The sequence below is a fragment of the Oryza sativa genome, chromosome 8 (genome assembly GCF_034140825.1).
Source record: "Oryza sativa Japonica Group chromosome 8, ASM3414082v1".
NCBI lineage: Eukaryota > Viridiplantae > Streptophyta > Magnoliopsida > Poales > Poaceae > Oryza > Oryza sativa.
Window position 1 is genome coordinate 27,218,523 of NC_089042.1, and position 17,901 is coordinate 27,236,423.

At 46.1% G+C, this 17,901-nt stretch overlaps 1 protein-coding gene and 1 long non-coding RNA gene across 2 annotated transcripts; one reads left to right on the forward strand and one right to left on the reverse strand.

Moving 5' to 3' along the window:
• Positions 1 to 8,633: 8,633 nt before the first annotated feature.
• On the reverse strand, positions 8,634 to 9,596 carry LOC136351514 (uncharacterized). The gene is made up of 3 exons (XR_010734730.1): positions 9,347 to 9,596; positions 9,209 to 9,271; positions 8,634 to 9,122 (listed from the first exon to the last, which is right to left on the reverse strand). It is a non-coding gene; the product is annotated as an uncharacterized lncRNA (long non-coding RNA).
• A 3,805-nt stretch (positions 9,597 to 13,401) lies between these two features.
• LOC4346191 (receptor-like protein EIX2) lies at positions 13,402 to 17,858 on the forward strand (the record flags this gene model as incomplete). Its single annotated transcript, XM_015793867.3, has 2 exons — positions 13,402 to 13,577; positions 14,549 to 17,858. Coding segments are annotated over 2 exons (2,934 nt in total), but the record flags the coding sequence as incomplete, so codon positions are not given.
• Positions 17,859 to 17,901: the final 43 nt, after the last annotated feature.

A 17,901-nucleotide genomic window follows, 5' to 3' on the forward strand; every position in this document is an offset into this window, starting at 1 on the left:
TTTTTTAAATTTTTTTTTGTCACCTGTCTTCCTTTTTTTCCCCTCTTTTGATCATTGTTCAAACCTCTAGCCCCAATTGAATGATTTAATTCTAGACTTTCACTCCCTCGATATTTCGATATGTTCGAGGCATGAAACAGAGCTAAAGTTTTCGTTGGTGATTCCGATTCTCCCGAATGGGCAAGAACACACAACACATGACTACAATGACAGCAGCCATATCAAAGAATCCTAACCTTCGTAGCAATCAGTAAATTCACTGTCTAATTACATCCAGTATTCCTACTGATATCATATACAGGTAAAAAAGAATATCTTTTGTTTCTCTGTTTTGAGAAATCAAACTATGAACAAAAGTGAAAAAAAAAAAGAACATGTAATCACTATGATCTTCAGTGACCGGGTCCCTTGGGGCTCGGTCCGGCCGGCAACCTCGCCAGCAGCAGCTCCACCGTCTCCTTGGCCTTCTCCACCATCGCCGGGTACACCATCGACTCGTATCCCCCCTCGCCGCAGTCCACCAGCCGCTCCTCCGCCTCCTCCGGCGCCGGCCTCGCCGCGTCAGCACGGGAAGCGGCGACCGCCATGATCACCACGATGACGACGACGAACACGGCAAGAACTCGTCTCCTCCACGAACACATCAGAAAGTTCAGAGAGATTCAGAGGCCGAGACAAAGAGAGCTTAACACCAAACTGAAGTCTGAAATTTTCTCTGAAACACTTTGGTCTTTTGGTTGGTGCTCTGCTCTATATATAGTTCGAGAGGCGGTTTGATTTGTAAGCATTTTGATTGCGTGTTGGCTGGAGCAGTTGACGCATGTGTTCAGTAGAAAAATATCGAAATGAGTTGGTGGAGAGATTGTGTGGAGCCATGGATTTGGAAAGAGCAAACTTGTGGGGAGAAAACATTGACCCAGTGCAGATTTGGGAGCAAACCTGTCACCTGTGGGAAGTCAAGATATTGGACTTGGAAAACGCATGCTGAATTCTTGTTTTTCTTTAAAAAAAATTCCATGTGATTGTGTAATCACTTGGACATTTATCAATGTTTTTGTCATGCAAGAGATAATACAAAAAATATCAAACTCAGAGCATGTCTGAATCGGTTCTACGAAAGATTGTATCAGACTAAAAAATACCTCATGTTTGCCGTACTGTGGTTATCTGCTAATCATTCTGTAATCTGTACCAGCAAGGTTCAAGTGAGCTTCCTTTTTGAAAGAAACGAACGAACTAGCACACTGTTAGCACATGACATCAACTGTGTTGGACAGGTCAAAAGGCGAGTAATATATTCTTCATTCTGTTATGGTCAATGAAGTAGGAGTTCGTTGTTGAATTCTGTGGGTTCCGTATATCCGAATGGGAATGGCGACAGGCTGCTGTCCTTGGCCGTGGATTGGACTTTGAAATTCATGGTTGCTGGGGTTCCGGGAAGCAGCACAGGCTGAAAAACTCTCTGCATGCGTCTACACTTGCTCAGTAGAGTGGGAAACTGAAGAATTTTTGTGTCACTGACTAACAAACTGAAGAATTTTTTTGTGTCACTGACTAACAAATCCCAGCATGAACTCTGATCTCCACGATGATCACCATGGGTCAATAGAGACGAACTTGGACAGAAATCGAGTTGATTAATCCGGGCAAAAAAATGAACTAAAATAAGTAATTTGAACGAACATTAATCTTGGCAAAAAAAAAAGTTGATTGCATAATTCATGTTAAACTATACGCTTGCTTTACCATGGGCAAAAGAGAAAAAATATTATAATATACCATAACAAAATATTTTTTATCAAATATATTTTATAATTTTTAATCAAATATCTTAGTATCACTTGGTTGTTTATTTGATTAGTATCTGTTATTCACTTGTTCAAACTAAATGTTGTACTATTTCATAATATTAAAAAATATTAGGGAACAATTTATAAAAGCAATATCAAGGTGACTTACCACTATAACTTGAGGCTTTTAAAGGAGTATAGAGTGCACATCAACCCGACCAATTGGGACCAACCGACATCAATCCACGGTTGGTGGATATAGCTGGAAACCCACCATGAGGAACCTAGGAGAGGAGTTTAGAACCTTGCTCCTTCCGATGTGTTCGCTAGAGGAAGTTGGTAACTCAGCGCACGAAAAACAGAGCGGTCCATTAGCGCGTGATTACTTAAGTATTAGCTATTTATTTTTTCAAAAATGGATTAATTTGATTTTTTAAGCAACTTTTATATAGAAACATTTTTTTTAAAAAAACGCACCGTTTAGTAGTTTGAAAAGCGTGCGCGCGAAAAACGAGTGAGAGGAGTTGGGAACCTGGAGGTCCGAACACAGTCTTCCACCATAAAAGGGCTCTCAACAATTTCCCTCGAAGCTAAAATCAAGGAAGAGCCAAGACTTGGGCTCTAGCAGGAGCGAAACGCCTGGCACAAATTATATCTTACATCTCCTTTTTGTTTTGTATTTTCACAATGTACAGTTTTTATCCTACTATATTTAATGAAATTATCTCACTCTTAAGTGATTCATTCGATTTAGACTTATCTGTGATCTGGCCCATGACTTCGCCTGGTGAATCTATGAGGAAAAAGTATACTTTGACTCCCTCAATTATGATCCAAGTATGATTTATGACCTCCAACCATAAAACCGAGTATATTGACTCATCCAACTATCAAAACCGGTGCAAACTTTATCTCTATGTGGTTTTGGTCTACGTGGCGCCTATGTGGCTTTATTGACCTGGCCTTCATCCCACGTGGCGTTGACGTGGCGCTTATATGGCATTAGAATAAACAATAACAAAAAAATATGTGGGACCCATTTGTCATTCACAAAATATATTGTGGGACCCACAGGACATCCTCCCTTTCCTTGTTCCTCCTTACTCTCTCTTCCCCTTATCTCTTACCCTTCGGTTGTTCGTGGGGAACGGGCGTTGGAGCGGCGACGGGCAGCAGGCGGGCAAGGGCCGGAGCGTCGGCGGCGGAGACGGGCGTGGGGGCGAAGGCAGCGGAGGATCGTCGGTCACAACATCGAGCGACGGAGAAATTGAAGGAGGAAGCATGCAGCCGTCTACTTTGTCGCCACCGCCGCCGCTAGTTGAAGCGTTGCCTCCTCGTCCTCCGCCACCACTCGCACCAACGCCACCCTAAATCCCCCTTTCTTCATCCGCGCCAGCACCACCCCAAATCCCTCTTCTTCTTCTCCTCGTCCGTCTTCCTCTTCATGGACCATAGCATGGCACCGGGGTTAGTGCCAGACCTGAGCTCCCACATGTCGTTGTGTAGCACGAAGCTCCCCATGGCGTTCTTATTGGTGCCCATCGTCGCCTCCCTCACCGTCAGCAACCCCATCGACCTCTGTCCCTTGGTCGCCATCGCCTCACCGACACTCCCCTCGCTCCGCGCCCAACCGTCCCTCTGTTAACGACCAAATTTGGTAAGATATAAATCAGGTTTGGTACTGGAATCAAAGTGGATTTAGCAAAGGATTGCGTTCGAAGAACAGAGTGTGCATCGGCTGCGAAGGCATTGGCTGGAGTCTGCATCGGCTGAGATGGGTCGGACAGGGGACAGCCAATACGGCCGATACAGCCGATGCAGCCGATTCTTTTGAGATGGTTATAAAACTGTTTCTGGAATCGGTCAATGTGCTTCACAAGGATTGCCACGATGGAGATAAGCTCTCAGATAGGCAATTGTATCTTTTATATTTTATGTAATTTCCTTAGAGATATGTTTAGGTAAAAGTCTACCGTAAAGACTTATGTGTATCTTAGAGTTTGTTAGATATAAGAGTTGTGTCCGGCAAGGACCTATCATGTATCTCGGGTATAAATATGACCCGAACCCGTGTGATCTAGAAATAACGGTTCAATAACACTCTCGACGCATCGCCACCCTTTTTCACTTTCGTTTGTTTCGACGAGTTCTTACTTTCGAGTTGAGCTGCATCGATTCCGATCTTCAACTAGAGGTAAACTTGTCATGGCGGTTTACATTCTCGGGATTAGTGCTTCCATCTTTATGATACTCTAATCTTGTTTATTTAATTCATCGAGTTATCATATATGCTTCATAATCTTTGTTGATTGTGTTATTTAACTCACAATCGGCTGGTTTTTACTGCTAGAGAGCAGCCGATAAAGTTAAATCTTGTTATTAATCTAGATTGTATCGCATATCTACCATCTCTTAGAGGTTTTCATCACCTTGCCTAGATCTTGTATTTATTTTTATGCTTAATGCTGCATCGGTTGAGTTCGATCTATTAAGTAATATTTATAACTATAATATCTAGCATGTTTTATGATAACTGAAAGAGATATCGTCGGGGTTTCAGCCGATCTTACCTGATTTAGCTATTTCATATCTTATATGCTTGATTGTTATGCTAAATATACCCTTTATATCAAGATCTTATTGCATTAGAGTATATTAGGCCTTTGCTTAATATGTTCGTCTGTTTTAATATCTTAATATAGAGTGGTATCGGAGTATTAGCCGATACATGCTAGATCTATTTGATCAGCTATGTTATAAACGTTCATATAATCGTCATCTTATTGTATCTTTGGATCTATGTGATTTATACTGTCTCGACATGATGCTCGATCTATCCCAATCACTTAATCAAAATATGCATTGAGAGAAGGATTATATATCGTTAATATCTACAGCCGATCGAGTAGATTTAGTTTTATATTGCTTCATTCTTCATTGCCGATCTATCACCAATAACATCGGCTCAATGATGGACGATATGTCATCGGCTCCTAGCCGATCGGCTATCATTTATGGATTTAATCTCGTTTTTCTTGTCTTTTATTCTTGTTGGTTGCAGGATCAAATCAACTGGCACGCTCACGAACCTAAAAGCAAGATTTTAGACCTGCACAGGAGTTAAGCAGATCTTCCAGGCCAGTGTGTGTTTTTCGCATCAACACCCTCCTTGCTGCTCTGGCCTCGGCGGCTGTCCTTCTCTGTCTCCCTTGGTCTCTGACGCAGCTGCCTTAGCCATAACCATGGTTGTCGACGTTGGGGCTATCATTGTTGCGGGGTGACGCAGCGATAAGGACATACAGAGGGGGGAGAGGAACGAGGAAGATGGGATGGAGAGAGAGAGGAATGACCGGGGATGCAGGGAGGATGACAAGTGGGGTCCACATGTGAGTGGGTCCCCCAATTTGTTTTCTGTGTGAATGACAAATGGACCCCACATTTTTTTTGTTATTTTTTTATTCTAATGCCATGTAAGCGTCACGTCGATGCCACGTATGACGAAGACCAGGTCAACAAAGCCACATAGGCCAAAACCGCTTCCAAAACCACCGAGGGACAAAGTTTGCACCGGTTTTGATAGTTAGAGAAGTCGATATACCCGGTTTCGTGGTTAGAGGTCATGAATCATGCTCAGATCATAATTGAGGGACTCAATGTATACTTTCTCCAATCCGTGAATGAACAAACTGAAGCCTGTATGCTTGGACGGCCCATATGAAGTTGCAGCCCAGAAGTAGAAAGGAAAAAGTATACTTTGACTCCCTCAACTATCGTCCGATTATGATTCATGTCCTCCAACCACAAAACCGGGTATATCAACTCCTCTATCTATCAAAACTGGTGCAAACAATGTCCCTCGGTGGTTTTGGCTGACGTGGCGCCTACATGGCGGTTTTGACCGAGTCTTTGTCCTATGTGATGCTTACGTGGCATTAGAAAAAACAAAAATAAAAAAATATGTGGGACCCCTATGTCATTCACACACACAAAAAAAGTATTGTGGGACCCACATGTCATCCTCCCTCTCTTTCCTTTTTCATCCCCCTCTTTCTCCCTTCTCTCTCTCCCTTATAGCTCTTGGGAGCGGCGGCGGTGGCGGTGGCGGTGGGGACGAGGCCGAGGGGAGCGGTGGCGGCGGCGGCGGTCGGAGGAGGAGCAGAAGGCAGAAGATGTGGTTTGCGGGGAGGATGCTGCGCACTGGCGGAGGAGAGCGGAGGAGGAGGAGGACGGCGTCCTTCGAGGAGGAGCTCGTGCTTGCGCCACCACCGCTGTGCTCGTGCTCGTGCTTGCGCCACCGCCGCCGCTCCACACAGCCTCGTCCCCACCGCCACCACTACCCTCCGCCGCTCCCCACACTCACAGTCGCCGCCACTCCCCTTCGCCTCATCCCCACCGCCGCCTCTCCCCTTCCCCTCGTCCCCACCGCCGCCGCTCCCCTTCACCTCGTCCCCACCGCCACTGCTCCCCTTCGCCTCGTCCCCACTGCCGCCTCTCCCCATCGCCGCCGCTCTCCACCGCCACTCCCAGACCGCCGCCGCCGCCGCTCCCGACCGCCATAGCCGCCGCCGCTCCCCGACCTCTGCCTCGACCCCACCGCCATCGCCGCCGCCACCACTCCCCTTCGCCTCGTCCCCATCGCCACAGCCGTCGGCCCGCCGCCGCTCCCGAGAGCTATAAGGGAGAGAGAGGGGGAGGAAGAAGGGAATGAGGGAGGATGACATATGGGTTCCACATGTCAGTGGGTCCCACAATATTTTTTTGTGTGAATGACATATGTGTCCTACATTTTTTTTAATTATTGTTTTTATTTTAATGCCACGTAAGCTCCATGTAGGACAAAGATTCAGTCAAGACCACCACGTAGGCGCCACGTCAGCCAAAACCACCTCCAAAACCACCGAGGGACATTGTTTGCACCGGTTATATACCCGGTTTGTGGTTGGAGGATATGAATCATACTCGGGCGATAGTTGAGGGAGTCAAAGTATACTTTTTCCAAGTAGAAACTGCTTAACTTGAAGGCCCATGAACGGGAAGCCCAATATCGAATAGTAGAATTTTTTTCGTTTTTAGATTTTTTTTAAATATTTACAGAAATAATCTATCGACCAAAAAAAATTGCAGAAATAGCCCCTGCCGCCCTAATGGTGGGCGGCAAGCTGACGTGGCAGACGGTGGGTCGACCGCGCCGTCGGCCAAAATTGCGATTAGGCCCTTGCCGCCCATACAGAGGGCGGCAAGGGGCTAATTGCAATTTTGGCCGCCCATAAAGAGCTTGCGGCCGTACTTTTTCATCTGGGTCCCCAGATGAAAAAAGTACGGCCAAAAGATTTTTCTATGTTATGTTAATAATAAATAAAGAAGTATTTATTGGTAAAACTTGTTAATATTGTTATAAAAATGTATTGAAGTTGGTTGTTGCGTAATTTCATATGTTAAGTGAGGTATTATTTTGTACCTTATTCGACGTATTAGTACTCGGATAATTTATATAGGCCTATCACAGTCTGGGTCGTATAAACATTATATGGACTTAAACAAGGAGAATTATGTAACATGAAGAAATAGTAGTACAATTTGAACATGATACGACTATTTGCATTGCGGTTACATAGATGATATTAGATTCGAACTAGGAGGGAGGTAGTGCAATAGTTGAACACAACGACGATGTAGTAATGGGACAAGGAAGCATGACAGTAGAAATTTCAATATGCCAAGTTGTCCGATAATAGCTAACCCATACGTGAGGATCCCTCTCCTCTCTCAAACCGCGCTTTAGTAACCCTGTATTGCTCTGGTAGTTCAAGCTGCACAACACGGCTAGGTGGAGTTAGAACCCTTCTGGTGTCTATCCATTCTCTGTATTGACATCTCCTTGGTGGTTCCTAGGAGGAAAGAATAGATGTAAAGCAAGCAAAGTTAGTAAATGTTGTGAGAAAATAAGGATTCATGTAATCAAAATATTCTTACCATGAAATCGTCGTCAAGAATATTTGGACAAACAAAGAACCTTCAACCCAATGTTGTAGGATTTATGGAACGAAAAACCTGACAACGATCACCACACCTGCATCTTGGACAAGCTTCCCATGGAGGGAGTGCCGTAGTTAGCACCCGCCAGTCGCTCTGTTGTTCACGACATTGTCGTTCATAAGCCGCTTTTCTCTGTAAGTATTGCTCATTACTTTCGGATGCGAAATACCAGCGACCTTCTTGTAAACAAGTGGTTAGGTCGAGAACGGGATTTTTTGTATCGATCCACTCGATGTATGCACAAGCCGTAGTGCGGGTCTGCCGAATAGAGTAGTGTTACGAAGAATAAAGCGATTGCCCATACAGAATGAATAAGCATATGCAGATAATAAAATACCTCACGGTCATAGTTAGGGCACCTAAAAAAGCGCCTTCCTTGAATATCAGGATTCCTCGAAGCCATTAGTTGGCATCGATCACCGCATAGGCAGAGAGGACGCTGGCACCAAGGTGGTAGTAGGTATACACAAGGATCGCTACGCCAGTTTGGATCCTCAACACCCCGGCGTCTAGCCATTGACGAAAGCCGGTCGGATTTGTAATGAAGCAAGTGGGGAAGAGAGTACTGAATGTGACTGAGTTCTGAAAGATTGTGAGGCCTCACTCGTTAAGGCGACTTATATAGGCGCAAAAAATCGAGTGATACCCCTGACATGTGAACGTGGTGGGGTATGGTGGGTACGCCTGATTGGCGCCGAAAGATACATGCATGATCGGCGCCGAAAGTTACATTGGTCGTATGCGCCAAATGGCGGGCAAATACTCGTATCACACGCGAATAAAGGAGGCTGCATCGGTGCGGCAGAAAGTAGTCGTGCATGCACCGAAAGGTATCGTGCACATATAACAACAACGTAGTCATTACACAAGCATACAGTACTGGAAAGTGAAGCAAGTAAACAAAGAGAAGACTGCTCTACTGGCCCTGCCCCGCGCTGCGACCACGCTTGGTCCTCCGGGCCTGTGCTCGCACGTGGTCCTGGGAGTAGGTGAAACGATCCGGTGGCACAGCACGGGTAGCACGAGTGTCCCGCGGAGGAGTGGCCTGCGCCTGGTCCTGCGTCTGCACCGGCGGTGCGCCTCCCAGCTGTGAGGGGCCAATGACGTCCTCTGACGAGCCTGAAGCGAAGTCGAAGTCAGTGATGTCGAAGAGCACGGTGGAAGGCAGCAAGCGGTCCGATGAGGTCCCAACATGGTCCAGTGGTGGACCCTGACTCGACGTGCCGGCTGCCTGTGACGCTGACCCTGCAGCCTGGGAGAAGTGGGCGGCCTGCGTCATAGCGAACTGGGCGAAACCTACACATCGACAACGGGACCCTTGTAAGCTAAGACATAAAATGTATGTAAATTGATTGTCGAAGTAATGTTGTTTTTTTAAGTACCTGTGGGGGGCACAACAGAAGGCCTAGCCGAGGAAGGCGGGGTGCTGAACGGTGCACGAAACCCTGAAGCAATCGGCAAGTGAAACGGCTCACTTATATGTGCGAGGCATGTACAGAAATAGTAATAAAAATACTTACCTCCGTGCGGAGGGGGAGTCGGCCTAGGAACGTGCGCAGCTGGACGGGGACCAGTCTGTACGGGTGGCCGCTATACAGCTGCGTCTGCCCGAGCAACGTCGTCGGCACGACAGGTGAGCACTCGGAGAAGCGAGCGCATCGACTCCACCATCCGCGTGTACGTCGTCAGGTGCTCCTCTACGGGTACCGGAATCCCCGCGCCTAAACGTTGGATCGTCGTTGAACCATCAACGACGACCCGGTTGATGTCGTCGACCTGCATGGTTAATTTGTACGTAAATATTCGTAAAATTTGACGAAGAGAAAGACATGAAAACATAAAGGAATGGTGCGATGCAGGGTACTCACAGCACGAGCGAAGTCCTGGTCGCGGTGCCTGGCATAGAGGTCTCTAGTGCTCGCAACTTGGGGCTGCTGCTCCAAGGGAGCGAAGGTGACCCTAGTACGGGTGCGTGGCTGGTACCAGCGTAGGTAGGCCTGGTACGACTCCTCAGTGTGTGGCTCTCCCTCGTGGTCCACGACCTCCTCGGTTGCGAGCAACCAGTCCTCAACAAAAGTCGCCAACTTGGCGGGCCAGTCGCCAGCTGACTGCTGACCCTTGCGCGAGTACCTGCGAATTAATGTGTAATATTAGTGTGAAACGACAGATGTTACAAATTATTGTGAACAGGCAGATTTTAATGCAACAACGGAAAGCGTAGTGCAAGATCTTACCGGTGAACAGCAGCTGGGACGGTGGTCGGAAACGGTACTGGAAAGGGCTGACGGAAGCCGAACTGCGGAAAGGGGCGTGAAGCTCAACGCAGATGTCGAAGACCATCGGAACCGTAGTCATCCAGTACGCCTGGTCCCTGGTGCAGAGTGTGGACAGACCCAACAGCGCACGAGCCTGGGTAGCCGCGGCACTGTAGGGCTCCCACACGACGTCAGTCGGCAGAAGGCGGTCGAACTCCATAACAAACTCAAGATACGACCGCCTAACCTGGACGTGAGCCCATCGGCGCTGCAATACGAGACGATCGATGTGATGTACAATGAACTTAGCAATTAACTTAACAATACGATAAGATCGATGCAACGTACCTGACGACGGCACCACAGAGTACCCATCGTAGGGTAGTCGACCTCTGGTTGCTCCTCGTACAGTGACTCCTCGTACGCGTGCTGGTCCACCTCAGGGCGGCCGATCGCAATCCTCTCAGCTGCCCAGATAGAAAGAAAGAGAGGGCACCCACCAAAGGTCGCGCTGGGATCCGTCTTCGTGCAAGACTCACAAAGTGCACGGTACAGAGCCGCCAACAACGCGGAACCCCAGCTCCACTGAGGCACCTCGCCTACCGCGGCGTCAGCGATGCTCCTGGCGTAGTGCACGAGTCCCTTGTCGACCGCGTGCCCGTGACCGCCACAGAACATCACCCAGCCAAAAAGCCAGAGCAAGTACGCCTCCAAACATCGGCTGTAGGAGTACTCGTCGGCCTCCGCCTGTAGCTGCTCAACCTGCAAGCAGTCGATAAAATGTTAGGCACCTTAACTGCGGACTAAATATGTAATACGATTGTCATTTCGGTACAAAAACACTCACGGTGAACTGAAGCAGCCACCTCTTCGTAGGTCCGGTGTTGCGGTGGTGTGCCAACGGCTCGAGCGGGAGGTGCGGTGCGCGCTGTACTAGTGCGAAACGTGCCGTCAGATCATCCTTCCAGTCCATAGCCGTGGTCCCTGGCCCAACAGCGTCTCCCGCGAGCGGTAGCCCCAACAAGTACGATACGTCCTGTAGGGTAGGGGCTACCTCACCGCACAGCAAGTGAAAAGTGTGCGTCTCTGGCCTCCATCAATCGACCAAAGCTGCTAGGAGGGACCTGTCCACAGTCCATCGTCTGGCCGGGTCCGCGTCGCCGGCCGCAGCCTCCACCAGCCGACACATCGGTAGGAGGCCGGCCTCACGTAGCCTGCAATAACAAATTAATATGTCATTATAAAAAATATTACAGTGCAACTAACTTATAGTAAAACACTGTTCGTACCTCTCGACAAAGGAGTCGTGAACCGTGAGTAGCTCACCGCACGTCCGTGCCCGGAACGTCCCAAGCTGAGCCCCCTGCACCGCAGTAAGGTGAGACTGGTGTCGGTGATCTATCGCCGGGTCCAACAACTGAGGTGTATCCTGATGTGCCATCTCTGAAAAATATAGTGTTTCGTGTTAGAACAATTCAAAAAATAGTAATGTAAAACAAAAGATAACTTGCAAAATTATGAAATAGTAATAAAATCATGAGATTAATTATGTACAACAAGAGTACAGGCTATTTAAATATAGCAAACGTTACTAATGGTACATAACGATGACGTGCAATTTAACATATATGTAGAGTTCAATAATATAACATAACATTACCAGGTAGAAAACATGTATGCTTGGTAACGACTGACACTGTCCAATAATCCTTCCATTTCCCCTTATACGCGTGCACTCTCCAGGGACAACCATCTTTTTCCTTAACACACCGAACTTCATATTGCGACCGGTTCGACTTGGCAACCCTAAACTCTCTATGAAGTGACACTGCAAAATGTTTTACCGCCTCCTTCATATCTTCTGCTCTACTATAAATCGCTCCCTGAATAACATCATTTTCTTTGTACTCCCATCTCACACTATCCTCTTCAGAGACGATCAGCCCAGAAAAATCCTCACTAGCCCATTCTGCTGGATTAATATCCGTCTCATCATCTGACGAATCACCTTCCTCTACACGCTCGTTGTCAGAATCCTCCCTCTCCATTTCATCCACAATGGCACCGACAGTCTCCCCCTCGTCGGCCACTCCACCTGGTTGAATGCCCACTGGAGCTACTACGCCCCCGTCCTCTCGTGCGTTGACCTCCTCCACAGAAGTCTCGTTTACTTCAGCACTTGGTCCCTCGCCATCATCCATGTTCATCTGCACACCTGGATCCTTCGGGTGAACAAACGGAACCAAAGCTAGAGGCCACTTGCGTTGCAATGCATTTTCCAAATACCATCTCCACACTCGAGAGTTTTGAACTGGCATTAGTTCCCAATAAAAACCCTTAGTTGTCCGACTTACTATAACATTGATTGTTATGTCACTTGTCTGTGGATCAACTCTCAAGCCCCTCATTAACCATCCTTTTATAGAAGGTACACTCCTCTCAGCTGGTCTATCAATTCCCCTTTCTGATACAATAAAATCTGACAGATCTACCCCAGTTGGCCCGTAACGGACGTTTCCTGGTCCATGGTAAACTTGGAATATTTGTTTGTTCGACATATCTGTCAACGAAATAACTAGATCATATTACTCTTTCATGCAATAAACATCTACAACGTAATATCTTCTTGTGTAAGCCAATGCAACGGTAATGTATTGATTCCAAACTAGCAGATCTACGTAGTTACCGATATCTACAATACGCACTTCTAGATTAGTACAACTAAAACCCAAAAAAATAATGCATTTATTCAAACAAATTTTTAAAGAACACACACTATTTAACTCAATAGTCACATATAGGATCTATGAATATTACCTGAAATCGGCGTCTGAATCCGGCAGGGCTTCGCCCCTTCTTCTCTTCTCCTCCCCTCTCTTCTTTTTTTTTCACTGGAATTAAGGAGAGAAGAATGAGGGCTGGGGGCTGGGCAGCAGGCCTTTTATAGGCAGCGAGGCCTGCCGTCCGGCCAGAGGGCGGCAAGGGGCCGCCTGCAAAATAGCCAGCCCCGACTGGCTTTTTTGTATTCGGGCCCCTTGCCGCCCCACCAGAGGGCGGCAAGGGTTTTCCTGCAAAAAAACCCTCCCTCCGTCACCGCCCGTTCCTCCCCCGTTTGCCACGTCAGCTTGCCGCCCCAGAGGTGGGCGGCAGGGTCTATTTTTGTAATTTTTTTAGCCGATAGATTATTTCTGTAAATATTTTTTTAAAAAAAATCTAAAACCGAAAAAAATTCTCGAATAGAATAGGGCGAGCATGTGCCGCCGGCGGCCGCCGCTCCAGGCGTAGCTCCACCGGTCACCGCCGCAGGTACCCTCACCTGAAGATCCCTCAACCGAAGCGCCGCTTCCGACAGTAGGCTCTGCCCTCATCCTCGCCGAGCTACCCGTGGAGCGGATACGGCGGCAAACTGGTCTCCAACACCGTGCTGCCTGTTCGCCGTGGCGGCTTGCCGGCTGACGTCTCCGGCGGCGGAGCGTGGAGTGGTCTCCGCTGCGAGGTACGCAACTAGGGGTTTGGGAGTTCGGGTTTCAGGTTTATGGCCGCACAGGCTTCTTCCTCTCTACGATTTACTGTTTCCGGATTACTGTACATCCCGCTATAAATTCGTTAGTGCCAATCCTTTCGTAGTTTAGTTCACTTCACTACCCTAGTGCCTTAGGCTCTTAGCAGGAGGGGGTTGGTTTATGTTTCAGTAACATTTGCATTTTCTGAGATGTTAGTCAGGCTGAGAATGCCGTGCTTAGATCTACCAGAAATTTCAGGCCAATAAATATGAATGAGCAAGATGTAGATTTTCCCGGGAAGAGGAGATCAATTTGTGAATCCAAGTATAAAAGCAAATTGAGTAAGAACTTGCCTTTTTTATCTGAAAACTAAACATGAGCTCTACATCATCCTAGCCAATCCTACGACTTGAATTGAACCTGGGTAGGCTGACCACAACATTGGTTTTTCTTGAGTGAATTATAATATTGAGTGCAGTAAAGAATGCTCTTTGTCCTTTAATATATAGGCAAGGCCTGATAGTATTTTCAATCAAAAAAAATATTAGAGTGCAGTAATTGTAAGTTTGTAACCTCCCAGAGTGTACAGGTGGTACTGCTTTAATCTCAGCAAACATATCCCTTGTGTACACCCTTTTCTCGATCGGTAATTGCAGTTCCTCCCTGGCCGTCAAGCCAAAAAGGCCAGTTACTGCAAAATGCAATTAATACACAGGAAAGCAAGTTTTTCAGATGACTAAAAATGCAGAAAGACTAGACTAGCAGCGAAGACCAGAGGTCATCAGGTCAACTGGTCAAGTCTTCATCTCAGCACTTCCATTTATCCAATTAGGTGCAACTCGACCTATCTTCTCTATTCTACCACCAGCTACTGAGTACTGACAGTTTTATCCACCAACATGGAAAATACTATGAATGGATTGCTTATGGCTTTGGCTCTGTTGTGCTTAACCATCAATTTCAGGGAGATAGCTGCGTGCATCTCCACAGAGAGGGATGCTTTGGTTGCCTTCAACACCAGTATCAAGGATCCTGATGGGCGGCTACACTCATGGCATGGCGAGAACTGTTGCAGCTGGAGTGGTGTCAGCTGCAGCAAGAAGACTGGCCATGTCATCAAGCTGGACCTCGGCGAGTACACTCTCAATGGTCAGATCAATCCATCGTTGTCTGGTCTGACAAGATTGGTGTACCTCAACCTGAGTCAAAGTGACTTCGGTGGGGTGCCCATCCCAGAATTCATCGGCTGTTTCAAGATGTTGAGGTATCTTGATCTCTCGCATGCTGGTTTTGGTGGGACTGTCCCTCCTCAGCTTGGCAACTTGTCAAGGCTCAGCTTTCTTGATCTGAGCTCATCTGGTTCTCATGTGATCACTGCGGACGATTTCCAGTGGGTTTCGAAGCTAACTTCCCTGAGGTATCTCGACCTTAGTTGGTTGTACCTTGCTGCTTCTGTGGATTGGCTGCAGGCTGTGAATATGCTTCATTTGCTGGAAGTGCTTCGCTTGAATGATGCAAGCCTTCCAGCTACGGACCTTAATTCTGTTTCTCAGATCAACTTCACTGCCCTTAAAGTAATTGATCTCAAGAATAATGAACTGAATTCTTCCTTACCAGATTGGATTTGGAATCTATCTTCCCTTTCAGATTTGGACCTGTCTAGTTGTGAACTTTCAGGCAGGATTCCTGATGAGCTAGGGAAACTAGCAGCACTACAGTTTATTGGACTAGGGAACAACAAGCTGAATGGAGCAATACCACGTTCAATGAGCAGATTATGCAACTTAGTTCACATAGATCTTTCTAGAAACATTTTGTCAGGAAATCTCTCAGAAGCAGCAAGGAGCATGTTTCCCTGCATGAAGAAGTTGCAGATCCTTAACCTTGCTGATAACAAATTAACTGGACAGCTATCTGGTTGGTGCGAGCACATGGCAAGTCTAGAAGTTCTTGATCTCAGTGAGAATTCATTATCTGGAGTATTACCAACTAGCATTAGCAGGCTATCGAACTTGACATACTTGGATATTTCCTTCAACAAACTTATTGGTGAATTATCAGAACTCCACTTTACCAATTTATCAAGATTGGATGCTTTAGTTTTAGCATCAAATTCTTTCAAGGTTGTAGTCAAGCATAGCTGGTTTCCACCCTTTCAGCTCACAAAGCTAGGACTGCATGGTTGCCTGGTTGGACCACAGTTTCCAACCTGGCTGCAATCACAAACTAGAATCAAGATGATTGATCTTGGCAGTGCAGGCATCAGGGGTGCATTGCCAGATTGGATCTGGAACTTCTCTTCGCCAATGGCTAGCTTAAATGTCTCGATGAACAACATAACTGGTGAGTTGCCTGCAAGTTTGGTGCGATCAAAAATGCTGATAACTCTGAACATTAGGCATAATCAACTTGAGGGATACATTCCTGATATGCCAAATAGTGTTCGAGTGCTGGATCTATCCCACAACAACTTGTCTGGATCATTACCACAAAGCTTTGGAGACAAAGAATTGCAATACCTGTCGCTCTCTCATAATTCTCTCAGTGGAGTAATCCCGGCATATCTATGTGACATAATATCAATGGAACTGATTGACATATCCAATAACAATCTTTCAGGGGAACTTCCAAATTGTTGGCGTATGAATTCCAGTATGTATGTCATAGACTTCTCCAGCAATAATTTTTGGGGTGAAATACCATCCACTATGGGCTCTCTAAGTTCCCTTACAGCATTGCATCTCAGCAAGAACAGCTTATCTGGATTGTTGCCCACCTCATTGCAGTCATGTAAAAGATTGTTAGTCCTTGACGTTGGAGAGAATAATTTGTCAGGATACATACCAACATGGATAGGCAATGGCCTACAAACTCTACTACTTCTGATTTTAGGGTCAAATCAGTTTTCCGGTGAAATACCTGAAGAATTATCCCAACTTCATGCCCTTCAATATCTGGATCTTAGTAACAACAAACTCTCTGGCTCTATACCACGTTCTCTGGGAAAACTAACGTCCTTTCTCTCACGAAATCTAGAATGGGACTCATCGCCTTTTTTCCAATTCATGGTTTATGGCGTTGGGGGCGCTTACTTTTCTGTGTACAAAGATACTTTACAGGCAACCTTCAGAGGTTACAGACTTACTTTCGTGATATCATTCCTCCTTACCAGTATTGATCTTTCAGAGAACCATTTAACCGGGGAGATACCCAGTGAAATAGGAAATCTTTACAGACTAGCGTCCTTAAATCTATCAAGGAATCACATTGAGGGAAGTATTCCTGAAACAATCGGAAATCTGGCCTGGTTAGAATCACTTGATCTCTCATGGAATGATCTATCAGGCCCAATTCCTCAGAGCATGAAGTCACTGTTATTTTTGAGCTTCCTGAATCTATCCTACAACCACCTCTCAGGAAAGATACCATATGGAAACCAACTTATGACTTTTGAAGGAGACTCTTTTTTGGGAAATGAAGATCTCTGTGGGGCTCCACTTACAAGAAGCTGCCACAAGGACAGCGACAAACACAAACATCATGAGATTTTTGACACGCTGACATACATGTTTACTCTGCTGGGATTTGCGTTTGGATTCTGCACCGTTTCAACCACCTTCATATTCAGTGCAGCTTCCAGGAGAGCCTATTTTCAGTTCACTGACAACATATGCAACTGGTTGGTTGCTGTACTTGAGAGGAAGCTCAGTTTAATTAGATAATGTGAGAGGAAGCTCAATATCAGCAGAGTATCATTGGCACCACGCTGTCAGGAGTCCCATCATCACTTTCTATCACTTGGAAAAACCTTACACTACTACTCCCTCCCTCCTTGAATATTTGACGTCGTTGACTTTTTTAAATATGTTTGACCGTTCATCTTATTTAAAAAATTTAAGTAATTATTAATTCTTTTCCTATCATTTGATTCTTTGTTAAATATACTTTTATGTATACATATAGTTTTATATATTTCACAAAAGTTTTTAATAAGACAAACGGTCAAACATGTTTAAAAAAAATCAACGGTGTCAAATATTTAGGGAGTATTTATTAGAACGTCTGGTGACTCGAATAGCTTGTTTGATCGCATCAACTATATATATTACTACCAGGATGATGATGTTTGTACAATAATTCGGCCAAGCCCTGCAATCTGGCCATGTTTTTATGTTTTATGTCAGAAGAATAAACCCTACGGTGGTAGTAGGGATTACGAACCAGCGATTGAGCTGCATAATCGCAAATTTGCAATGTATGCAGTTGTGTTTTTACTCTCTGATCATGTGTTTTCTGTCTGACAGTTTACACATGTTA